Source organism: Populus euphratica, unplaced genomic scaffold (genome assembly GCF_000495115.2).
Source record: "Populus euphratica unplaced genomic scaffold, PopEup_1.0 scaffold10.1, whole genome shotgun sequence".
Lineage (NCBI taxonomy): Eukaryota > Viridiplantae > Streptophyta > Magnoliopsida > Malpighiales > Salicaceae > Populus > Populus euphratica.
This window is the reverse complement of record NW_011499856.1, coordinates 341,366-368,464: the sequence shown is the minus strand read 5'-3', so window position 1 is coordinate 368,464 and position 27,099 is coordinate 341,366. Positions and strand designations below refer to the sequence as shown.

Below are 27,099 nucleotides of genomic sequence, written 5' to 3'. Positions count from 1 at the left end.
TCTATTTATATATATAGTTGGGTTTCTCGATGCAATTAGGTCTCAATAATTACTCAATTATTTAGTAAACAAAATAAATACTCAATTATATACTACAATAGTCCTTTTAGAGAGGGAATACCTTCATTAAGGCTACAATAAGTAAATTTAATTAGGTGATAATTTTTTTAAGACAAGGTGCAGTATTTTTTAAAAAAACAAAGTTGTTCTTATACCAAAATAATACGAGAATATTTTAGTAGAAAAAAAAAATCAAAATCATTAAAGTGCAATTTTGTGTGGTATAGCATGGCCCAACAAGTCTTCTTGTCAAAGAAAATATAATATGACACTACACTTTAAGTGAAAGTGTTGTTTAGGATTTAAACCAATGGATAAATTTCTTCTAACGAAATTCAGAAATATTTTAACATTTTTAATTTTTTAGGTATAAGGCTTTTGACCTATCGTGTTAACCCATGTGGGGTGATTCCTACATGGATTATTAAATTCCTACGTACCCTACCATGCATTGTTTATTTTTTGTTTATGAGTTCCCTAATTAGATCAGATTCAAAGTCAATTTATTTAGTGTCGACAGTTAAGACATGATTTTCGGCTTGGGTTAAATTATTTGATTCCAATATTTTTTTTATTATCATAGAAAGAAGCAAGAGAGTATCAACCACTCGGAGGCTCATTGCCAATAAATTTTGGTCATGGTGAATATAAGACACCGCATTAAATTTTGGGTTACGGAAATGTTTTGCCCAGAAGAAGGTTATTGTATGTAGGATAGCTGCCTAATGTTGTGCTTCATAAATGACCACACAGCTCTAATTTCCAACCCTATTTTTGCTCAATTTTATGTAAATATTCTCTAAGAAAGAAATGGATACCTTTGGGTTCACGAACTTGACCTAGTAATGTTATAGCTGTCAAAATTCAGCTGAATATAATAGGTGTAGACATTGATGCAGTAACAAGAGAAGGATTAAAATGTACACCAAATATACACCAAATATTTGAAAATGTATTAGGAGACAAAACGGAGAGAGGTTGACACAAGATCTGCAAGAAATTAACTGAGTTAATTAATCGTTCTTGAATCTTGATCATGCATATGTATTTAGACATCACAACGCCCATTACTCGTATCATGCTAGGTCATAGTGGATGAATGACGGAGGTAGCAAGAAACTTGAATCAACTGTTTTTTCTATTGCTCAGAATCATGCTTATTAAATCCAACCCGAACAAGTAAATTTATGACCCAAAATTTTAACCGAGTTGAGTTTCAATTTGAATTGCTTTTGAAATTAATTTGGTTAATCTTGTGTAACTTGACTAATCTAATTAAATCACATCCAAACTTAGCCAAATCACAATCAATAAATTTTGTTAAACAAAAATTAATTGAATAAAAATAATAGCCTATAGTTGAGCCACATCACCTATAATTAGGCTTGTCACGATGAATATCTTCTCGGATTGGAAAATAGGAAAAACAAGGAATTATTGTCTTTTATTAGTGGAAAGAAGGAATAAGAGTCGACACCTAGTATTTTGATCAGTAGAAACCCTTACTGGTCTTAGAGATCGGGCATGAGAACTGGTTGCGTAAAGGAAATGTATTATCAACTCTCATACATCTTGTCATAACCCATTTTTGAGCCCCCGCATGAAAAATATAAAAAAATCAAAAAATCAAAAAAATATTATCAAAAAATATAAACGATGAAAAAAAAATATTAGAGCGCCCACAAAATGGGTAAAAACTGATTGAAGAGATTCAAAAATATAAAGATTAAAATTTGACAGTATTTTATTAACTGATGACAACCCTGTTGACAAAGAAAATTCAATTTGAGTAAGAAAAGTCCAAAATCAAATATTTATGGATTCAATTAAATTTAATTGAAGGTTTAATTAAATTTATAGAGAATTTGATTACAAGAAAAATTGATCTTAGAGTCAATTTAAGCTTTAATTGGAAGAAATTAAAATTCTGGGGTTAAATTATAATTTTTGAAAGTAATTGGGTCAATTAGGAGCTTAATTGCATAAATATTAAAATTTGACAGCCAATTAGAAACTTAATTAAAGAAATCCAAAACCAATGACCAAAATAAAAAAGGCGCGTAAGTAGAGGGGCTGGAATTTAAACTGATCAGGGGCCCAATTAAAGAAATTAAAAGTTTATTTCTCAATTGAGGGTCTAATTACATAATATAAAGACCAAGGATCAAAGTGAAAAAGGTAGCCAACTTTAGGGTATCTGTTGGATTTTTGGTAGGGATGCAATTGAATTATATTTTAAATTAAAATTACAATTTAGGACTTGATTGAACAAATTATAAATTGAGAATCAATGTAAAAGTTGACACATTTTGCCGTCTTTGCATTTAAATGAAACGGCACGTTTTAACCAAAACGGCACGTTTCATGCACTATTTTAAAAAAAAAAAAAGGGCCGAAACAGTGTTATTTTGAAGGCACTATATGTCTTCTTCTTCCCCTAGATGCGCGAAGCAGGGGAAGAAGAAGATTTTTCTTCCTTCCTCTATCATTGCCATCATTATAAAAGACAACCTCTATGCGGCCGCTCATAGGACATGGCTCCCTTGTCCAATCTTCATAATGGTTGCAAGTGAGGGGTGTGGGTTATGTCAGTTGTCTTGTAAGTGGGAGAGCATGAATGGCATCTCAAGGGAGAGAAACTTCTTCTTCCCCTATCTCTACGTGTTCAGGGGAAGAAGAAGACTCATGATGCTATTCAAAACGTCACCATTTTGGCTTTTATCTCTATATTTTTTTTTAATGAACAGTATATTAAACGACATTGTTTTGATCAAATATGTCGTTTCATTTAAAAGAAAAGGGCGCTAAAATGTTATCTTTTCAAATCAGTCCTTTAATTTGTATGTTTTTTCATTTTGGTTCTTGGTTTTGGATTTATTTAATCATATCCCTAATTAACTATCAAACTTCAATATTTATGCAATTAAGCTCTTGATATAAACAAATCAACTCTCAAAGATTATAATTTGACCCTAGAACTTGAATCTCTTCTAATTAAAACTTAAATTGGCATAAAATTATTTTTTTCATGCAAACAAATTCTCCATAAGCTCAATTAAACCTTCAATAAAATTTAATTGAGTCCATAAACATTTGATTTTAAACTTTTCTTCCTCAAATTGAATTTGTTTTATCAATGGGGCTTTCATCGATCAAAATTATACTGTTAAATTTCAATTTTTATATTTTTGAACCTCTTCAACCAAGTTTCAGACATTTTTTAAGAGCTCTGGAATCCTTTTCTCCCTGCTATTATTTTTTTGGTTTTCTTCTGAATATATTTTTTTTGACTTTTTTTTGTTTATTTTCTCACTTTTTGTGTGGGGACCCAAAATGGATAACAACATTCTTGTCATTGCTGCCCAGCATAGATGAGAAATCTAATAAATAGATATCAAATCAACCTTTCTTAATGGTTTTTTAAATATAAAGTTTACATTAAGCAACCTATGGGATATAAAGAGAAGGGACATGAATACAAGGTATTAAAGTTGAATAAAGTCTTGCATAGATTGAAGCAAACTTCAAAGGCTTGGTATAGTCACATTGATAGATATTTCTTAAATAATAGATTTGTTAAATGATCCCATAAATATGATATCTATGTTATGATCAAATAGAATGGCAATACTCTTATTGTATATTTGTATATGGATTACTTGATGTTTACAGGAAATAATCCAAAGATGTTTAAAGACTTTAAATAAGTAACGATCAAGGAGTTTGAGATAATGGATATTAATCTCATATCCTACTACTTAGGGATTGGGATCAAACAATAAAAAAAATAGAATCTTTATGAATCAAGAAGTTTGTAATGGAGGTTCTCAATAAGTTCAGGATGGAGGATTATGTAAGAGTAAATAATTCAGTTGAGTGTGGAGTGAAGATGTCGAAGAATGATAAAATGAGAAGATAAACTAACTCTATAACGTTCAAAAACCTAGTTAAGAGTTTGATATATTTGATAGGCACTCGTCCGGATATTAGTTTTAGAGTAAGACTTATGAATAGGTTTATGGAGACACCAACTATGATACAATTCAAAGCTTTGAAGCGAATTCTTTGGTATATCAAAGACACTATTGATTTTGGCTTATTTTATAGATATTCTAATAGTTTTAATCTTATGAGCTATAGTGATAATTATTGGTTTATAGATATGGATGATAAAAAGAGTACTATGAGTTTTATTTTATGAATTGAAGGTATAACATTCACATAGAGTTCTAAGTCACTTTGTCAACATGTGAAGTTGAATATGTAGCTACTACATTATATATTTCTCATTCTATATAGCTAAGAAGATTATTGAAAGAAGTGCAAATGCCATAAGAGATGCTTATAGAGATTGATATGGACAACTCATTAACTATTGTCTTGTCTAAAAATCCAACTTTTTCTTCACATACATATTGACACAAGATTTCATTACTTAAGAGATTGTAATGAAATCTTATATTAGTTTAATTCCTTAATTGTTTAGGTTTTTATGCCTATAAAAAAAGAACTTGTAATTCATCATTATTTAGCAGTACAAAATGAGATAAAATAACGATGAAAGCTTAGAAACAAACACATAATAAAAGCATATCTTTCTCTCAATGTTTTTTTTTTTTGTTAGTTTTTCACTTTACTTTATTGTTTTTAATATGATGCCACATGTATCTTTCTTCCAACAACTTTTTGGCTGAATTATGCTTCATCCAAGATCAATCTACTCAGTTTTGTAGATTTTATAGAATCATGTCCGGTCATATAACTGTGTTTTTAAGCTAGATCAAGTGCATTCTAGTTTTGCTTCACATAGGATCCAGCCTCCTCCTCTGGTCCCTCCTTAATTTCACTTGGAACAAGTCTACATTTACTGTAGTTTAAAAATAGGAATCAATTCCAGTCTGTAGATCCTTTCTACAGGACCAAGTCTTCCTTGTTTTCTTCCATTTAGCATACACAAAAACTCTCTCTAAGATACAAGTAGAAATGTCAAGACTTAGGTCTAATAAGAAAAGAATTAAGTGACCAACTAAATAAAAGAAACAATAATCAACCGAATAGCCAAAAGACCAAGTCACTGGCATGTAAATTTCAACATAAAAAGGAACTTTGACTTACGAAATGATATCTCCAAGTAATATAACTTGTGACAACTCAAATGTAAACATCACGTAGTCAATCATATTGAACTTGATTATATGGAGTATTAAAAGCTAAAATGTAGCTAGTATGTTATGTTAACTTTTAAGGCTTAGGGTTGGATGTATATTCTGTATATTATTCTTCTCCTATGGAGGGATGCCTTATATAAGCAAATATATATGTCGGTTACATCTTTCCTATCCTGAAAGGAATACAACAATGTATATCCTTTCAAGACTCCTGTAGAGTATGTCTTCTATATATAGAAAACTACCTTCTAATTCAGCTGATTCAGCTAATTACATGTTAACACTTCCCCTCAAGTTGGTGCGAAGATACCTTCTAAGCCTAACTTGTCTAAAGACTTATGAAGAGCTTCCACAGGGACTACATGGGTTAGAATATTTGCTAATTGCTCACTTGATATGAAAAAAGGGATGTCTACTAACTTTAGAAGTAACTTTTCCTTGATGAAGTGTCGATCTACCTCAATGTGTTTAGTTCGATCATGATGGACTGGATTATTAGTTATCTCTCGTGCTGCTTGATTGTCACAGTATAGTAACATAGGTTCCTTAGGTTCAAAACCTATTTCTGTGAGTAAGGTCCTAAGCCATAACAGTTCACATATTCCATGTACCATCCCTCTATACTCTGCTTCTGCTGAGGATCGCGCTGTCACATTTTGTTTTTTACTTCGCCATGTGACAAGATTTCCTGCAACAAATGTAAAATAGTCAGAGGTGGATCTCCGATCAATGAGATTCCCTACCCAATCTGCATCAGTAAATGCTTTCACTTTCATATCTCCATGTCTTTTAAATGTCAGTCCTTTTCCTGGAGCCATTTTTAGATAACTCAGAATTCTCATTACGGTTGTCATATGATCTTTACTTGAAGCATGCATAAACTAACTTACCATACTAACCGCATAGGCAATGTCTGGGCGAGTATGAGATTAAAAAATTAACCGCCCTACCAATCGTTGGTATCTTTCTTTGTTTGTTGGTACCTGATCTAGGTGAATGGCCAAACGATGATTTTGAACAATAGGAGACTCTACTGGTTTGCATTCTAGCATATCCATTTCAGATAATAGGTTCAGTATATACTTTCGTGGTGACAAGTATATACCATCTTTAGTTCTTGCAACTTCAATTACCAAAAAATATTTCAGTCCTCCTAAATCTTTCATTTCGAATTCGGTAGACAAACATTCTTGTAGCTTTTTTATTTCATCTGTGTCATCACCAGTTACGATCATATCGTCTACATAAATAATGAGCAGTGTAACTTTACTATTCTTCTGTTTGATGAATAAAGTGTGATCAGAGTTACCTTGTTGATAACCAATTCGTTTCATAGCTTCTGTGAATCTCCCAAACCAGGCTCTTGGCGATTGCTTCAAGCCATACAATGCTTTCCGTAATCTACACACTTTTCCACTTGATTGTGAACTGTTAAACCCAGGTGGGAGCTGCATATAGACTTCTTCTTCCAGATCCTCATGGAGAAATGCATTCTTCACATCAAATTGCTTCAAAGGCCAACTGAAATTTGCTGCTAAAGACAACAAGACTCTGATGGTGTTCATTTTTGCAACTGGAGCAAAAGTTTCTTAATAGTCAATGCTGAATGATTGTGTGTACCCCTTTGCTACCAATATTGCCTTGAACCGATCAATTGTGTCGTCTACTCTATGTTTGAGGTTGAATATCCACTTGCAGCCCACTAGTTTTTTTCCTGGAGGGAGTGATATAATACTCTGTGTGTCATTTCTTTGTAATGCACTCATTTCAGCCTCCATTACTTCTACCCATTTTGGGTGTTGTAAGGCATCCTCAACCTTTGTAGGTATTCTTATATTCGCCATCTCACTTATGAAGGCTGTCGCACCCGACATCGCGGCGGCCTTAAAAATCTATTAAATCTTTGGAAAGAATGGATTTATGGCATCCTGTTTTTTTAATGATGATATTCTTTGTTTAAGGAGTCTCCACCTAGTATTATGGTTACTAGGAACCCTAACTGGTCAACAGAGATTCTATGGTCCGAGACTGGTTACGTAAAAGGGAAGATATTATTACCCCTTAAATGTCCTACCTAAGGCAGACTGCATTGCTGATCTTTGTCCTTAATTGCTAACATTTTTTTTGGTTTATACTATGATTGTTTATATGTAATATTCCTGACTCTGGCGCCAGTGAATATTCAACTACGGATATTTCCAACTCTGGTGTTGGTAAATATTACGTAGGTATCAAAGTAAATAAATTTAAATCATTAATTGCTAATATTTTTTTTTATACTATGATTGTTTATGTGTAATATTCCTGACTCTGGCGCCAGTGAATATTCAACTACGGATATTTCCAACTCTGGCGTTGGTAAATATTACGTAGGTATCAAAGTAAATAAATTTAAATCATCATTTTTTTATATTCCCGACTCTAACGTCACTGAATAAAAAGATCAAATAATTTTATTTTTTATGCATATATATTTTTTATGTGACTAAGTAAAAGAGAAATATAATAAAATAAAATAAATTATTACCTTTATTCCTGACTCTGCGTCAGTGAATAAACTTATAAATTTATTTTATTTTATTTTGTTTGTCTATTTTTATTTTTTATGAAATTAAACAAAATTCAGTGAAATAAATTTAAATCAATATTTTATTCTAACTCTAACTTCAATGAATAAAAAAACAACACATTCATTTTTTTGTTTTTTATTTACACATTCAGAATCTTTTTTTATTTATTTTTATCTATTTTTTGGGCTGGGTTGGGCCCAGCCCAGCTTAGCCCATATCTTCTAGGCTGGACCTAGCTCAGCCCAAATGGGCTGGGCTAAGCCCAGCCAACTTGGCTCGGGTTACTGGCCCAAGCCAGTGACCCGGATAAAAAAACAGATGCACGCGTGAAACAATTTCACACGTGCATTAACAGTATGAAGGTAATTAAGTTACCTTCACACTGTTCAAACATGATTTGAACACATAAGAGCAAAAATTGGAAAGGGATGCACCTGCTTCTGGAGATTGCGAAGAAGGCAGCGATGGATGGCTACTTTAATTCGGCTGCTTTTCACTCTTTTCCCCAGTATGCTCGTTGTCCCTTTTTTTGATTTCTCAGTTATTGAGATGAAGGGCTTCTGTTTCTTTCTTTGATTGCGTTCCGTCACCTCTGTTTTCACGAGAATGAACAGCAGACAATGGTAATGCTGGCAGTCAATAACCTTTGGTTCAGTGACGTTCTTCTTTTTTGCAGGGACAAAGACGATGGCAGGACTGATCTATGACTCTCCTCTGCCTTTCTCTCCTTCTCTGTGTATGTTTATGCTCTGTTTTTTTTTTTATTTATGATTTCTCAGTTTTTGGGTTCTGTTTAGGTTAATTATTTCTGGCTTTGCTCTGTTTTTTTTTTTTGTTTTTTTTGTTGTGTTTTGCTCTCCTTTCCTAGGGTCAATTGCCCTGTTTCAATTGAACCCTCAATTATAGTGCCATTTACACAACAATCCTGAATTTCAAAACTATTCAATTTAATCCTTGGACTTTAATTTTCTAGCAATTTTCTCTGAATAACCTCCAAACTTTGGTATTTCTTCAATTAAACTCCTGATTCTTTTAATTAATTAAATCAAAGTTTAATTAAGTCCTCAAACTTATTAATTCCTCAATTTCTTTTAATTTGATTAATTAACTTAATCTCAAGCTCAATTAAGTCTCAAAATTTATTAATTCTCCAAATAAACCCTTGATTTAATTAATTAAACTAGTCAAGAGTTTAATTAAATATTTAAACTTTCCAACCATGTTGCCATTAATCCAAATTCTTTATTTACTTTTTTTTATCATTTTTTCATCAATTTTTTAGTAAATTAAAAAAATCAAAAATTGGGTTATGACAAAGGCTTGATGCTATAGTGGTAGTTTGTGTGTAAGGACATACTGTGTGATTGCATATTTTGTTTTGCCATTTGGTGAGTACCTATCAGGGGCCTTCCCACGGTTTTGTCTAGGAGGGAGAGAGTAACATGGGGCAGATAATAAAGGTAAAGAGGAAGGGCTTTCAGTGTCACTTACCTCATGGATATCCGATCGATCTTGAACATGGATTTGTGGCGAGGAAGGGGTTATTTCATCATGCATGTATTCTTCTTCTACATCATTGTTATTATGTGCATTGTACTCTATGTCTTCTTTCCATGCACTGTCCGTTGCACGTGTTCTGGAGCTGGGCTTTGTATTTCCTTCCCCAACATTACTAATTATGCGTGTACTAGTTTCCATTTCTTCCCCTGAAGCTGACTGTTGCTGCTTTGTATTTCCTTCCCTTGAATCCGTGTTTCCTTCACCTGAATCAGACTGAAGATCAATTCAGTTGTAGGTATCATATTCCAGTTTCCCTTGAGGACTAGAGCTGGATGGATTCATGTGGAAAAAATATTATGTTTCAGAGAAGGTAAAATCCATACTGACATGCATCTGGCGAGAAGAAGGATGGTAGCACCGGTATCCCTTTTGGTGAGGATTGAAACCAAGAAAGACACATCGTACTACGCATGGTTCCAGTTTTGTGCGCTGAGTTTTCTGCAGGTGGACATAAGCTACACATCCAAACACACGAGGTTCTAAGTGTAGGAGGGATGGAATTTAAATATGTTGAGTGAGAGTCTGCAGGGGAGTGCTGAAGGAGAGGACTTGGGATGGCATCCGATTGATGATATACACAGCATAGGTTACTGCATCAATCCAATAAGTTTGAGGGACATGGGCACCAATGAGAAAAGCTCTAGTAGTTTCAAGAATATGCTTGTTTTTGCGTTCTGCCACACCATTTTGTTGTGGAGTACGCGGGCAAGTAGTCTCATGGAGAATACCATTGTTTTGAAAGAAACTCAAGAGTTTAGAGTTAAGATATTCTTCACCATTGTCTGATCGAATAATCTTTATCGGCAGGGAGAACTGAGTGCACACCATACGATAAAAAATTGGGAATATATTACACACATCACTCTTGTGTTGCATAGTATATAACCAAGTCATTCTGGTGCAATCATCGACAAATGTAATAAACCATCGAATTCCAGATTGGGAAGTAACTAGAGCAGGTCCCCAAACATCAGAGTGGATCAATTCAAAAGGCTTTGTTCTTTTATTCATGTTTACAGGGTATGAGGTTCGATGGCTCTTGGCCAAGATGCAAACATTACACTTAAGAGAAGAACTTGGATCCGGAATGTCATCAAAGAGGGAAGGAAATAATTTTTCTAAGTACCCAAAGGATGCATGACCTAATCGATGATGCCATAACCAAATATTCTTGTGATTATTACCATTGTGACTCTGAACTTGATGGACATGACCTGAAGCAACGTCATCTACATAGTATAACCCCTTCCTCTTAGTACCACGTCTAATGATCGCTTGAGTCCTGATATCCTGAAGTAAGCAAAACGTGGGAAACATTAATACCACATAATCCAATTCTTCTGTAATTTAACTAACAAACAATAAATGATTTGAAAGTGCAGGGACAAGTAAACAATTATGTAGTGAAAGATTAGGAGTGAGAACAATTGATCCTGCTCCAATGATTGGGGTAGACTCCCCATTGGCTGTCATGACTTTTTCTTTAGACGGGGGAGTCATGTATTGGAATAATGATTTGTTATAAGTCATATGGTCTATGGCACCCGAGTCAATGATCCAACTTGTATCATGAACCGTGGATGTCGACAAAACCACTCCAATTTTACCTGTGGCTAAAGCCTGGTCAATTTTCACTAAGGAGAGTAATTCACCCAGTTTAGTGTGGTCTTTTTGGCTTATTGCCATGGCGGCAAAACTAGAAGGAATTTCTGTTGCAGTGGTTAATTTTGCTTGGACTGGTCGTTTATTGCTTCTTACTTTACTTTGCTTCTGTTTTTCTAGAAACTAGTCAGGATAGCCATGAATCTCAAAACAAGTGTCTCTGGTATGACGACTTCCATTACAATGGCTACAGCGCAACTTATCTTTTTTTGCTTCCTCGATAGCTCGAAGAGTGTGCAAGTTAGAAGAGGTGGTGGATTTGGAAATCATTGCAATTGATGATCCTTCACTAGTGTTCTTTGCTCCCAGCATGGTGACTTGTCGCTGAGCTTCCTGTCGAATTGTATTGAAGCACTCTTCAATACTTGGAACAGATTTCTTACGAAGGAGATCACTGCGTATTAAATCAAATACTTCATCCAAACCTGCAAAACAGTCATAAATACGGTCCTTTTGAATTTCTCTTGTCTGGTTCTAAGATCTACAGCACATATCATTTTAATCGGTCGTCGCTTATCAATTTCCTGCCATACACTATTCAGCTCTGCGTAATACAAGTTAACTGGACGCCCATTCTGTTTTGTCCTCATGGCTTTACAACGTAGCTCATAGAATTGTGACTCGTCAGCCCCATCATAAAAGGTTTGAGTGACACTATCCCAGATTTCCTTGGCTAATGATAGGTCTACAAATAAACCAATAAGATGAGGCTTCATGGTTTTCAACAACCATCCTCATACCACTGCATCTTCAGTGCACCACTTTGAGTAACCAGAATTTCCTTCTTCCACTCTAGCATTCTGCCCAATTAAATAGCCAAGTTTGTTCAATCCAGCAGCGTGCAGTTCAAGCATACGTGACCAGATTTTAAAGTTTGTCTCATTCAATTTAAATCCAAAGGGTAAAGTGTTTAGGTTAGGTGTTTCAGCAGAGATTAATGTCTAGTTTATAGGGATAATAGAAGTATTCGTGTCATCCATGGTTGGTCCCTTGTTTCAAGACCAATTTCAGGTGAAGATTAATGTGGCGGCTGAAAAGTTAAAGGGAGATTTTAGCTTTCAACCTTGCTCTAATACCATGTTAACTTTTAAAGCTTAGGGTTGGATGTATATTTTGTATATCATTCTTTTCCTGTGGAGGGATGTCTTATATAAGCAAATATATATATCGGTTACATCTTTCCTTATCTTAAAAGGAATACAACAATGTATATCCTTTCAGGACTTTTATAGAGTATGTCTTCTGCATATAGAAAACTACTCTTTAATTCAGCTAATTCGGTTAATTACATGTTAACATGTTATGCACTAGACATAGAACTCTGTACGTGAAATAGATGAGTAGGAGCATGGCTTAGGCTTGGTCTGGTATAGTCGAAACCTGAAACCTCTAATTTCCCTTTTACTTTCATCTCAAACTCATGGTGCCTCTAATATTACCAAACAGAATCACAGATAGAAGCATCTTATGCTTGTGATAACAAAATATAGATGATAGCCTTCATTGAGAGATACATGCTTTGCTGAATGAGGCAAAGGGCGTACGTATGGAGGATAAAATATTAATAGATCGTTGACCTGGGTCCTGAGTCCCTTTCAATAATGAAAGAGAAAGAGCGAGAGATGATAGCGCAGAGGTTCCAAGAAACAAGCATGAATACAAGCAATAACACTAGAAATCTATAAAAAAGAATGGTCACGCCTGAAGTGGTGGATTTTTTTTTCTGATTCCTTGAAGCTAGTTAGATATAGTCTCCTTAACAGAATGGCAATCAGAAGAGCTGCAAGTTCAAAGGTTCTTCTTCAGCAAAGTCACCTTTGCAGGCAGAGGGTGCCCAGAAGTCCAGAAGCAACAGCAACAATTCTCCCACACGTTAGCTTTTCACTGCATTTATTTTTTGTTCTTCACTGTATCATGGAGCAAAGCATCTGCACTTGTCCTGTTTCTGCACACACTCAATTCTGTGTGCTTTCAGTCCTCCTTAAACATAAATTCCTAGAACACCGAATCAAGCTATATAGGAGGAGGACAGGATGCTTATCAGTCTTCTTGCCTCTCAGAACACATGAAGAAGCCGAAAGATAAACAATTAAATTAACCATTATTCAAATCATGAAATCTTAATCCAAACATCCTAACATTTAAGAACCATTGTTAAGGACAGTTAAAACTATCATGGATAACTCTAGACAGTATTGATGTTGGAGGATATAAAAAGTTGAATATGGATTTATTGCATTTGACTGTGTGCAATGTCTAGCAAACACTTTTGGATCGTGTTTAAATATTTATAGAATGTAACCAGTTGAGGTAAGAAAGATCCTCAAATTATGTCCAAAAATTGTTATTCTTTATTTTTTTTTCTTATTTATCTTGCATGTTTTTTAGATTTTTATCTTTATTTTTCTAGTGATATGATTAGTTCAAAACATATCGTTGAACCGAATTATTTTTTGTGGATCCTATTTCTTTATATATAAAAGATTGTGTAGTACATTAGGATATGAATTTAATGTTATTTCCATTTCTGTTTTTTAGCAGAGCAATAGGCATGCAGTATTTAGATACCTTTAGCATTGTATTTGAAAAATATTTTTAAAAAAAATTAATTTTTTTTACTTTAAATTATTATGTTTTTAATATTTTCATATTATTTTGATATACTAATTTTTAAAATAATTTTTAAAAAATAAAAAAATATTATTAATATATTTTTTTAAAATAAAAAACACTTTAATAACTCACCATAACTATCCTTTCAAACACATTTATATTATTATTTTCATAAATTAGAATGCAACAAAAACTTATTCGGTTGACCGATGTGATTTGATTTATACAAGCAAGAAAATGTCATGTCATGAAGTATAGGATCAGTGTTGTCCCACGTCAAAGCACAATTCACTCAATCTTATAGGATTTTGATGTTAATGATTGAGAGTGTGTTATTTATTATTTTCAGAAAAATAATTTAATATTAAATTTTAAATTATAAAATAAAATTCTTAAATATAATTTATATTATTTTTTAATTTATTTTTTAAATAAAAACTTTTTAAATTTAAAATTTACAGAAATTCATATTATATTATATTTAATTTTCATCAAATAAATAAAAATAATAAAATTCAAACTCGTAGTTACTCAATTATCATAACCTGACACAATATTAAAGAATCAATTTAACTTAAAAATTTAAATTATTAGATAAAGTTTTAAAATATAATTTATATTATATTTTAATAGATATTAATAGTTTTTTAGTTAAAATATATTTAAGATAATATTTTTTGTTTTAAAAAAATTATTTTTTATATTAATATATTAAAATAATTTAAAATTATAAAAATATTAATTTAAAAAAAAAAAAATTTAAACACAAAATCAACATAATCTTCTTTTAAAGATGATGGGATCCCAAAAAGACTTCAAGCTAGCTACCATTGTTCCAACAATTCAACCGTAGTGTTAAAGTACATTACACATAATTTTTTTTAGAGTATGTTTAATATTGTGATAATTACTATAGTTGTAATTTAAAAAAATATTTTATAAAAAATATTTTTAGTTGAAATTGGTTTGATATTTATATATATATTTGCTTAAAATTGTTATTGAAATTGAAGTTGAAATTAAAGTAATTTAAAGTGTTTAGTTAAAAATATTTTTTAAATTAAGGTTATAAAATAATTTTTTAAAAAATATATTAATATTAATAGTTTTTAATTTAAATATTATAGATTTAATTATTGTTATTACATCATAAAATGAATAATACTTAATATAAAATATTTTTTATTTTTTTATTAAACCATCTATCATTCCATCACGTATAAAATACATCCGATAAGGCCTATAATTTTTTTGGTTTTGTAAGCGCGCAGTAATATCAGATAAAATATTATTAGGAATAAAATTAGGATTGTGATCAAATTCTACAAATTTTACGTCATTAAGCGATCTCCTTCTAATTTATGTAGTGTCATTGAATAATGTGAAACACTAGTTTTTTTCAATAAAATACAATTAAAAATAAAAAAATAATTTTATTTTTTATTTTATTTTACTAGGTCAAACCTAGTTCAATGTATTTAACTTTGAACCGAACTTGATCCAGTTTGAAAAATAAAGACAATCTCTATTGTTCAAGTGAATTGTGGAATTATTCTCAACACAAAAAAACAAATAAAACAGGAGAAGCTTATAAAATTGCTTTTCATAAATTAAAATTCGATCTCAGTTTTTGACTGGGATCCATGTGAAAAAAAATATAACTAGTAGTAACCAAACACTTTAATTTAGTGTTTGCTTCCTCCTATTACCGCATCTGCAGTGCGAAATAGGCACTAAATGTTAGAATTAAGGCCTTAAAGATTATGTGGTGATAAAGGATGCATATTCTGATTGATTTATTTTTGCTTTTAATTATTCACCAAATCATAATTTTGTATCTCTATTTATTATTTAGTGTTTTTACTTTCTAGATTATATATGACTTGTTTATCTTAAGCTTTCTATTTTTTTTTAAGATTCAAAAATCACATTTAATAATTTTTTAGACTCAATAATTATTTTTATATAATCATTGAGTTTTAAATAGTTTTTATTTTTAGTTTTTACACATAATTTTTTAAAATGATTTATATATTGTATTTAGTACATTATTAGCTCGTTGATTAAATCAAATTTTTTTAACATTTATACAAAAAAAAAGCCTGCATGCATTGCTAACATGTTTTTTATGAAAAAAACTTCGAGACATATGGGGTATTTTATACTCAAAAAAATCATTGTCAACATTATTTTAATTCAAAAACACTTAAATATATTCTAAAGACTTATATAAATTAAATAGGTTCAAATAACCCAAAGATCGAGCAAAAATTCAAAAAACAACCCGAATATAAAAAAAACTTTTTAAACAACCCGAATTAAAAAAACTTTTTAAGCTCATATTTACTTTCTCATACAAGATAAAACAAAAAATACACTTAAATGGAACTTTTCTAATCAAATGAAATCTATTAACAACAAGAATGATTTTTTTTTACATGGCTGAAATTGGCGTTATTTCTCATACAAGATAAAACAAAAAATACATTTAAATGAAACTTCTCTAATCAAATAAAATCTATTGACAACAAGAATGATTTTTTTTTTATATGGCTAAAATTGGCATTGTCCAATGATTTTTTTCTTTTTATCATCAAAACATGGTGATTTTCTCTCACCTATATGAAACTAGTAATTTAAAAATAAAAATAAAAACTAAATTTTAATTTATGAATTTTGTGGTGATAATATTTTGATCGGATTTATTTGCTTTTAATTATTCATCAAACCATAATTTTGTATCTCTATTTATTATTTAGAGTTTTCACTTTATAGATTAGATATGGCTTGTTTATCTTAAGTTTCCTATTTTTTTCTTATGATTCAAAAATCAAATTTAATAATTTTTTAGACTCAATAATTATTTTTATATGATCATTGAGTTTTAAATAGTTTTTATTTTTATTTTTTACATCTAATGTTTTTTAAATGATTTATATATGATATTTAGTAGATCTTTAGCTTGCGTTATACTGTTGGTCAAATCAGTTTTTTATTTTTATTTTTAACATTTATAGAAAAAGAACATATATGCATTGCTAGCATGTTTTCTACTAAAAATGTTTTTTAGCATATGGGGTATTTTACACCTAAAAAATCATTTTTAATATTATTTTAATTCAAAAACACTTCAATATATCCTAAAAACCTATATAAACTAAATGGGTTCAAATAACCCAACAATCAAGCAAAATTTAAAAAACAAATTAAATTCAAAAAAACTTTTTAAGCTTATATCTACTATCTCATATAAGATAAAACAAAAAATACGCTTAACCAAAACTTCTCTAGTTGAATTAATTCCATTGACATTAATAATGATTTTTTTTTCATGGCTGAAATTGGTGTTAATCAATGATTTTTTTTTTCTATCATCAAAATTTGGTGATTTTCACTCCTCTATCTGAAACTAGTAACTTAAAAATAAAAAAAATAAACTTTTGAACTAAATTTTAATTTATAAAAATCAAAGAGATTGACAATGAACCATTTAAAAAGTAGAAAGATCAAAATAAACTTTACATGCTTGCTTTAAAATCACCATTATTTTTCTCCACCATTTTTATCTTGGTCCCATATCTTTGAATCTTATCCTAAAAAAAAATAGAAGCAATAAGCCATTAATTTGATCACTTAGGGATCAAATCACAAAGAAAAAAACTTTAGGGATGAAAAAATAAACAAAGGATTATCATAATCTACTATGCTTCGTGCCTTGGGTTACAATGAAAATTAATTAATCTTCAAGGATAAGTAAGTTTTATATTTAATTTAACGCATGTAATCATTCATTCAAGTAAATAGAGACACCATTCGATCAAATTAACACTCAATAAAAGTAATTTATCTAGCAATTTGTTTTCAAAATTTCAAATCATGGGAATCCACAGTAACATAGAAGCTCAGGTCATCATTATGAGCTTGTCGAAGCAACATTCCTCCTAGCTAAATCCCAAATCAAGAATTTTACTATATGAAGAACCTCTTCTTGTGTAATTAATTGATCTTAACCCTTTCTGCTCTTATCAAGAAATATCAGACTCAACTTAACCCATGCCTATCTGAATTCTAATCTTATCAACTAAAACCTTTAGACAAGACAGGATAAAAAAAACAAATGTCTCGATATTTCGAGCAACTTGTGGTGTGTGTCAGAAGATTCATGCTCTTGTGTGTTCAAATTCAAATGTTTCGGGGTCCAACTATATTTTTACTTGGAGTTGCTTTTATGGAAAAATCTGCCCTTTTTTATTTTCTTCTTTTATGGGGATCTTTAACTTGACTTTTTGCGCCATAAATTATCTTATAATCTTTTCTTGTGGTCAGTTTTCTTTTTTATTAATTTTATATACCGAGATTGTGGGATTTTATTCTCTTGACGTCCTTTTGCTTCGTTCAATTTCTAACCTAACATTTGTTTCAACAACTAGTCAAATAATAAGATATCAGTACCCCAGAGAACATCTCCACTGCTTCCCAGACATCCGATAATTCTCGACACTTGGCATTATCAGAAAATCACATGTCTCATCAAGAAAGAAAGCCCCAAAGAAAAGAAAGGTATAATTTAATTAGTGAAATTCTAAATTTATTTTTTAATATTACTTGTTTGAGTGTCTAAATTTTAAAATAATTAAAGAATAATATAATTATTAATTTAAAAATTAAAAAAAATTAATTAAAATGTATGTAAGCTAGTTTTAACATCCTTAATTAATTAATTAAAATGTATGTAAGCTAGTTTTGACATCCTTAATTAAAAAAAAAAAAAAAACACTCATTACTCTCACGATGGTCTTTTGTCCACATAGATCTTCATCCATGCTGCTGGGACCCTGTAAATGATGCATTTAGTCCCTCTAATCTTAAGTCTTGATCACTTAGGTGCCTTTGCTGTCTTTTTGTATTAGTATCATCCTCCTATCCTACCTATTTTATACTAGCATAGGGTAAATCTTCATCAAACATTATTAGGGATATTGTTAGACTATTCCATTATTTATATATTAAAAAAAAGAGTATTGATAAATTTAAAGATGAAAGAAAAATTCATGAAGAGACACAATAACAGTTATTATGGTTTTATTTAACTTTTGAATTACTTATTGCATATGTCCACTTATGAATAATTCATTGCATATCATTTATGTCAACAAAACTATTCATAAAAAAAAATATTTCAATGGTTTTTCTTATCTTAATGTTATTCCTTATTTTTTTATTATATTCAATACAATATTATTTTTATTAATTATAATTAATACGATTGGAAACTCTGATAATATATATCCATATACTGAGTGTATGTGATTATTGTATTTTTTTTTATAAATAGTCATTTTAATATACTTGTATGTTCTAAAAATATTATTAAAAAATAAAAATAATTCATTATATAAAATAAGATGAATCTGAACCAGACTCAAACTTGATATGGATATATGGGACTAAAGTAAGATAAAATTGAAAGAAAGGGACCAAAGAGTACCATTAATAAACCAGTACACGTACCTCATGGCATATTCAAGTATCTATCTGGTAAGCAGACATGCCACCATTGCCATTGCCATTGCCATAGCCGTTGCCGTTGCCTTATAAAGTGGCTTTAAGATTTCTTACAAAACTTACATTGTTACCAGCCGAAAAAAGAAAAGAAAGACAGAGAGACCAGGCTAGCTATCCATTTGTAGTCGTCCTTCTCCGCTTTGGATTCTAACAACTCAAGGTGAGCTGAATGAGTCTCTGCTGAGTTTGCCATCTTTTTATCTATATTTTGTGGGTTCTTTTTTTTTGTTGGTTAAATTCCGGTGCTGGTTTTTGTAGAAATTTGTAGCTGTGTTGGTTTAGATGGTGTGTGAAAGTTTTCATCTTTTTAATTAGAAGTTTTGTGGGCAAGTTTCAGTTTTTTGAAAGGCTTAATCTTTGAGATTGATCATGATTAAATCTGAAAATTATTGTTGTTGTTATGCTGTTTAATGAGCATTTCAAAGCATCTGGCTATGCAGTTTTTGATGACTCTACAAGTGTTTATTAGCCTGTTTTAGCTTTTTAGTTCCAAAAGAAGCAGACTGTGATTTGTTTGAGATTAATTTTCAGACCATGAGCTTTCTTTTCTTTATTCATGGTATGGAAAAAACAAGGGTTTTGGGCTGTGGGGCTCGAGTATATAACAAATGTGAAATTTTCCTTGCAAATTCCTCAGCTACAATTTGTTAAATTTCTTAGCATGTAGATTTAATCTTCTTCTTTTTTTTTGGCTTATTTTCTGTTTGCTCTTTTTTTTTTTTTTTTTCCTCAGGTTATAAATCCTCTCTGTTTGTGTTAGTTTACAAGTGTCCTGCTGAAGTTGTATCCTCTACACCGTGTCTCTGCACTCTTAAGGTGATCTTTGACCGAAAAACCCAGGGAATGCTGCATGATGTTCCTTAGTGTTTGGCAGCCCGTCTCTGAAGCCCGTCAGGTTCCGGCTTTGTTGGATCCACCCTTCGTTGCTCTTGATGAGATTGGATTTGTAAATTATTCTTCCTCTTGCTTTTATGCTCAAAAGCATCATGGACCTTCAAGCTGGTATGATCTATGTGAAGACGGTTGAGCCATTTATGCTTTATCTATAGATCCTACTTTCTAGGTTGATAAAACATATAGGAGGAGTGTTGTATATCATAGAGAATTAGCAGTTTTAGCTTGGGATGGAAAATAAACCAAGTGTGTTGACAAAGAACTATGAAGTGGGGAGATTGCTTGGCCAAGGCACCTTTGCCAAGGTTTATTTTGCGAGGAGCATCAGAACGAACCTGAGTGTAGCCATTAAAGTAATTGACAAAGAGAAGGTCTTGAAGGTTGGGCTTGTTAATCAGATCAAGAGAGAAATATCTGTAATGAGACTTGTCAGACACCCTAATATGGTGCAACTTTATGAGGTCTTGGCTACCAAAAGTAAGATTTACTTTGTAATGGAATATGCTAAAGGTGGTGAACTCTTTGACAAGGTTGCTAAAGGAAGGTTAAAGGAGGATGTTGCCCATAAATATTTTCAACAGCTGATCAATGCAGTTGATTTCTGCCATAGCAGGGGTGTTTATCATCGTGATATAAAGCCAGAGAATCTGTTGTTGGATGAGAATGAGAATCTGAAGATATCTGATTTTGGATTGAGTGCCCTCACTGAATCCAAGCAACAAGATGGACTACTACACACGACTTGCGGGACACCTGCATATGTTGCTCCTGAAGTGATCAACAGGAAAGGTTATGATGGCACTAAAGCTGATATTTGGTCCTGTGGCGTGGTTTTATTTGTGTTATTGTCTGGTTATCTCCCATTTCATGATTCAAATTTGATCGAGATGTACAGGAAAATTGGCAGAGCAGAGTTCAAATGCCCTAATTGGTTTCCAACTGATGCTCGTCGGTTGTTGCGCAAGATCCTGGATCCAAACCCCAATACAAGGATCTCCATGGCTGAGATTAAGGAAAGTTCTTGGTTTAGAAAAGGGTTGAACTCTAAACAAATTAAAACTGGAACAAAAAGCAAGGAGGTAGCTGCTTTGGATTGGAATGGTTCTGGTTCTTCTGAGAATAGCAGTGTGGCTTCTGAGGCAAAGCAAGAGTCAGCCAAAACTCCCAGCTTAAATGCTTTTGATATCATTTCCCTTTCTGCTGGGTTTGATCTATCTGGATTATTCGAGGAAAATTATCAGAAGAGAGCAGCAAGATTTACTTCTATACAACCGGCTTCAGTCATCATCTCTAAACTGGAAGATATTGCTAAGCGTCAAAAGCTGAAGGTGATTAAGAAAGATGCAGGTTTGCTGAAATTGGAAGGAATGAAAGAAGGTAGAAAGGGGCCATTGTCTGTTGATGCTGAGATTTTTGAAGTGACTCCAAATATCCATTTTGTGGAAGTGAAGACATCTAATGGTGATACGCTAGAATATCAGAAGATATTGGAAGAAGCTATAAGGCCTGCTCTCAACGATATTGTTTGTGTCTGGCAGGGTGAGCAAGAACTGCAACAGCAGCAGCAGCAGCAATCAAATTGACCGAACTAGCAGCATCAGTTTGCTCGAGATATTCTCTCAATGCTAATTTTTCCGCTATATCATATGTTTGTACAACTTCTTGAACTTCCTATTTTTGTACTTCCATGCTTGTAAGTATTAGAGATGCCTCCGGCCTCCCTAAGGCCTCCCTCAATAAACTTTAAACTTGCTCGTATTTGCTATATCGCTAATGATTACTTTTAATGCTCGTAACTCGCAAGTTCTTGAATTGCATGTCATGTCTTCCTATGATTTTTCAATAACATTTTCCAGGTATTCTCTATCCACGCATGCAGTTTCTGTTTTGCTTGCACTGAAAGTTAATATTATGACCTAGATCCACATGTATAGTTTCCAGGATCACCTTGTAGCAGCTGCTAGCCTGCTAATATATATCGTTAAGAGCAAGGAATGCTTCTTCTTGTTTGAGATTTATCATTATTTAGATTGCAAGAAGAGGTGTAGTAATGCTTTTGTATCCGATCAAATGACTGCGCAAGCACGCACAACATTAGTCGATTTTGAAATCCTTTAAAATGTCAAAAGATCCGTTCTTGATTGAAAAAAATAAATCTTTCCTAATGCGCTACGGTCTAGTCAAGTATGTATATTTGGCGCTATGTTATTGTCAAGTGATACAGCCTACATGCAGCAAAGGTTTTGCACTTAAAGTCCATGAACTTTCTTCGGTAGTTGGCACGAAACAGTTGATTTGTGCTTTTCAACCAGAAATATCCACATGCGCAAGTGTGTAGTGAAGTTTCTCATGACTTGCTATCTTGTACGCATGGAGAGCATCTTGCAGTGGAGCACTCCTTTCCAGAAAAAATTCTGTGTCCTATATATGAAAAATGATCCTTTTTACATGCCCAAATAGGACACTTGTGGTTAGCCCTAACCTAATTTAGCCCGCACATGTGCGTGTAAGCTGTCCCAACATGATTCAGCATCACATACTTTGTTTTATGTGGTCTGGTACAGGTGATTGTGCGTCTTGGGTTCACACGTACTCATACCTACAGGCTTGGTAGAGATCCTATTTTGGCAAAGACAAGATGATGGTGTTTGATTACCAGGACCCTCATGACCTCAATTGATTCTTATTGTCTAGATTAAGCAAGAAAGTGGTGCGTTAATCATTTGATTGGTAACTTAGGCCCCCAGTTCAATGTGATTAATAGTAAATCCACCACAAAATCCCTGATTGAAATTGTTCTCTTGCAGGGGCCTACTGGGACAGATTGCTTGGCAAGTATTTCCTTGGAAAGTCTGTCTGAAAATGGCTTGGCATGATATTGCTTTAGATATGTCTGTGTATTTACCAAATGTATCACTTCTTGTCGCCTGTGATGTCTAGAACGTACAAATCAAGCAACGGTATTAATTTCATTAAGAATGAAAACGATCACCACAAACGCATGTTAATTATGAATGCTAAAGATTTACGGTATTTACTATTGAATACATAAAACCATGATGCTCCGGGCTCTAGTCTTGAAGTAAAATAAGCCATCATTGTCAGCAAAAAAGTATTCCCCATGCTCTATAATGCTATATTAAAATATTTTTATTAAAAATATATTAAAATAATATATATATATATATATATATTAAATTTTTTATGTTAGTAAATTAAAATTATAAAAAAAAAACATGTTAGTAAATTAAAATTATAAAAAAAAACTTTTAAAAAATATTAATTTAATATATTTTTGCGTGAAAATACTTTGAAAAGTGAGTTGAGATGAAAAACAAACACAAAAATAACAAAATTCACTGTCATGTCGAAGACATCAACCTCAAATGAAGGTATAATGGAGCAGGTGCTCTAGCAAATTCCACAGTTTTCCCCACTTTCTGAAATGGTGCAGGTTCCACAGTCATTTCCAGGTTTAGGAAGTGGAAGATCAAGTTTAATTTTAGTGTCATTCTTATTAGAATACTTGACATAAGTAGCAGCTCTACTCAACCTTGGCAGACAGATGTTTCACTATTTTTGAATAATGAATAAAACTCTACGAAAAAAATAAATAAACAAATAACATGATAAATATAATTTGAATCCAAGAGCAGTTTGATCAGTTGAAAGGGCTGCCGCTTTAAACAGATTGCACGGCCTGAATAAATTCCATTATGCAAAAAGCAAGCATGAAAATATTTGATATGAAGTTTATATCATCAGTCCATGATCCAAGCGGTAAGAATAGTAACATGTTGGAATAAGATTACAATGTAGCCAAAGCAGATTCTTCGGATTGAAACTGTGTACTTATCCAATTACTTTTTGCTATTATGTCCGACACTAGGAAATTGGACAAGCTTGGGCTAAGTCAAGTCAATAATTACCGGATACACAGGAGAAACTCTTCTCTTCTTGTTGGCTGACCTAATTCTGCATTCTGGAGATGGGGACAGCAAATCTATAACCTCAATTTCCCGAGGAATGAATGACCTTGGAATCAGGACTTGATCTTTATCATTGATTACTTTGCAAGAAAGCTTCTTCCATCTTGGCCAATCAAATTCAGAAGCATCCTCGCCGATTAATGTCAATACACCCCCATTCTCCCTCGCAGAAAAGTTTGTGACAATAGAAGATGATGCTTTACTTGATGGCTGATTCATGAAACCAAATGGTTCTGCATAATCTAGTACTGGAGAGGGTGGCGCTCTTTGGTCTTGCATGACATATGGTTCAGACAGTCCAAATTGTTCACGAGAAGCCTTGTTAATACAATGTGCATCTACAGACGAATGATTATCCACGTTCACATTTTCACAGGTGTTGCTAGCTTCATCATCTTTGTCAATAACTAATTTCTTAGCCCTCTGCCAATCCAATTCAGAAACCTCCTCATCAATCAATGTCAATACGCCCCTATCTCCAGTCTCGCTCTTTGAAAAGCTAGGAGCAATTGAAGAAGCTTTTCTTGCTTGTAAATTCATGAAAGGAAATGGATTTGCATGATCCAGTTCTGGAAAGGGTGGTTCCCTTCGGTCTTGCTGGTCATATTCTTCAAAGCATCTGAAATGCTCATTGGAAGTCTTGTCAATGCTACGTGCAAAATCTGCAGTAATATGGACTATAATATCTGCATGTGCTTCTTTAACAGTTCCTCGTGTGTTAACAGATTCATTATATTTTTCGTGTACGGGCTCACTTCTGTTACAAGCTTCCCTGGATGCCGTTTCACCATATCCACCTTCAAAAATATTATCCTCCCTTCCATTATAGCATGGAAGCTCATCCAGGGAGGAAACTTCAAGTTCCACCAAGTTTGCCTCGACAGCTCCACTTCCATCACTAGCTCTCTTATATTCCTCTTCACCATCCCAGGCATCTTCATTTTCTCTCTCTTCAAATAAAATATCCCCCGAATCACAATAGCAGGGCAGCTCATCCATGGGGCAAATTTGGACCTTCATGTTCGTTGGCAAGCTTGGACAACCAACAGAGTGTACTTTGTAGTTCGTTGAGAAATGGTTTATGGTGATGTTCAAGCTAATCATGTACAGAGACACATTCAGTATTTGATATATCAAACCTTGAGATCAAGTAATGTCTATTTACTTCCACAAGAATAAGTCATACCTCTGCCACGACGGGAGGTTAAGCATTGTGTAAGCAAGTTTAATCTTGTTGGCAACTCCCGAGAAGGATTTAAAACCAGCAACTGCCTGCCTCACTGCCACTGATTCTGTTGGGTGCTGCCACGCCCATTCAAACTGCAGGTTTGCATACACATTTCATATGTTAGCAACTACGATATGAGTGAAATTCTTATGTATTGCAACTAATGACAGGATCTTAAAACTCTGGTTTTACAGGTAAAGTGAAGGACTAGTTTTGGCAGAATAAAAACTTTGCTCGAGATCATACAACATTTCCGAAGAGTTTTTTTTTTTTTTTTCGGTCCCATTCCTAAAGACAGTTTTGAAGATGTATAATTAAAATAATTAATCTCTTTGATGCAAAAAAATAATCTTTGCTATCATTCCACAGGCCTACAAAGCACAACTTCATTGAAGAAAAAAACCACTTCTTTTTATTATCTTCGGATAAGATGATCAGTAGCACATCATCCCATCAGGCGGCAACCAACTATTCTACTGCACAAAATGTTAAAGACATGTGCTTAAATACTGGTTATAGTCCCTTGCTGGGAAAAGGAGGTGAAAATAAAAACAGGAAGTTAATATCATAAAGAAACTCCGAAAGAAGAGCAAGCAAATGCGAACTTCCAAAATCCAAAGCATGATAGCAAGGAGCAGATCCAAACAATATTTTTTTACCACCTCAATTTCAGTTTAGATTTGTAAATAAACTGCCAAGGCCATTGTCTTGCGGTTGGCTGAAGGTAAGCTCTTCTTCCTAGACTCTAACATCGACAAAGGTAAAGGATAAAACTGCTTCAACATACTATATGAAACCAAAGCAGAGAGTGAATAAACAGTTAAAAGAAGAAAAAGAAATAACCTGCAAAGCAGCAACGTTAGTTGGGAAACCATAAATGCAGAAAACCATTTCCCATGGCCTTCTTTTCTTAGTCCTGCATGCTCCACTTCTAAGCTCGCCATTATGTTGCCTAATTCTCCGCCGCGGATTCACTGTAAATCTGCAAAAATTCCAGCCCTTTTACTCATCAAAACAAGAAAAAAGAGAGAAAACATCTTGTCCTGGCTTGCCAAAGATCAAATCTTTTTTGTTAACACAAATTAAATACTAAAAAAAGGAACAAACTTGTCCATTAAAATTGGGTTTCAAGTAAGAAACAGAGATTACATGGGCCCACAAAACAAATGATCACAACATCACTAATCAATCAAACCCTTAATAGATTGATGAATTTTTTTTCTTTTAATTGAAGACTCCAAAATATTTATAAATCAATCAAAGACTAATACTTTATAGATTGATCAACAAAAAATACATAAAACCAATGAAGACACCAATCTTAAGATTGAGAAAGCAGAAAAAAGTGAGAAGGAATCAAACCCGATGTAGGTGTGGCCTTTGAATCGGGGGCAGAGAGAAGTCAAGAGATAGCAAGCGAAAAACCCATTCTTTCCCTTCTCTGCTTCTCCTAGTTCTTGAGGATTTTTTGGGGTTTTTCTCGTTCTTGTCATTTACGGGTATGGAAGATAAGGATACGTTGTTCTTCCTCTTTCTTCCTCTGAGGGAGTGGAGTTAGATGCAATTCGACCGTTGGTGTGTGGGTTTTATAAATATTTCAAATTTTGAGTGCTTCTATTCACGGGTTTAAAACAGGACTTGGCTTGGGGGTTGAACCGTGATCTTGATAACCTAGAATTTAGATTGGGTCAGGACCGAAAAGAATGATATAGTATTACTCAGTCAAAAATTTAGATTGATCCATAGTTAACACAAGAAAAACCGAATCAAAACAAGTTGATTTTTAAGAT

The 27,099-nt window shown here is 32.7% G+C and overlaps 2 protein-coding genes across 2 annotated transcripts; one reads left to right on the top strand and one right to left on the bottom strand.

The window, feature by feature from the left end:
* Positions 1 to 19,168: 19,168 nt before the first annotated feature.
* Positions 19,169 to 21,909, top strand: LOC105123221 (CBL-interacting serine/threonine-protein kinase 10-like). Its single transcript, XM_011022732.1, has 2 exons — positions 19,169 to 19,358; positions 19,932 to 21,909. Exon 2 carries the CDS (start codon positions 20,323 to 20,325, stop codon positions 21,673 to 21,675), a length of 1,353 nt encoding a protein of 450 aa, XP_011021034.1. The 5' UTR covers positions 19,169 to 19,358; positions 19,932 to 20,322; the 3' UTR covers positions 21,676 to 21,909.
* A 1,810-nt stretch (positions 21,910 to 23,719) lies between these two features.
* Positions 23,720 to 27,003, bottom strand: LOC105123220 (uncharacterized). The gene is made up of 4 exons (XM_011022731.1): positions 26,672 to 27,003; positions 26,153 to 26,291; positions 25,268 to 25,401; positions 23,720 to 25,177 (listed from the first exon to the last, which is right to left on the bottom strand). The coding sequence occupies exons 1-4, from the start codon at positions 26,800 to 26,802 to the stop codon at positions 24,001 to 24,003; spliced, it is 1,581 nt and encodes a 526-aa protein (XP_011021033.1). The 5' UTR covers positions 26,803 to 27,003; the 3' UTR covers positions 23,720 to 24,000.
* Between the last annotated feature and the right edge of the window lie 96 nt (positions 27,004 to 27,099).

Bases quoted from the DNA above. Each gene is read 5' to 3' on its own strand.
- LOC105123221 (XM_011022732.1), top strand. From the start codon at position 20,323: ATGGAAAATAAACCAAGTGTGTTGACAAAGAACTATGAAGTGGGGAGA.
- LOC105123220 (XM_011022731.1), bottom strand. From the start codon at position 26,802: ATGACAAGAACGAGAAAAACCCCAAAAAATCCTCAAGAACTAGGAGAA. The intron at 26,292-26,671 runs GTTTGATTCCTT...GAATTTTTGCAG, and splicing joins AAAGGCCACACCTACATCGG to ATTTACAGTGAATCCGCGGC. The intron at 25,178-25,267 runs GTATGACTTATT...GTACATGATTAG, and splicing joins AACCTCCCGTCGTGGCAGAG to CTTGAACATCACCATAAACC.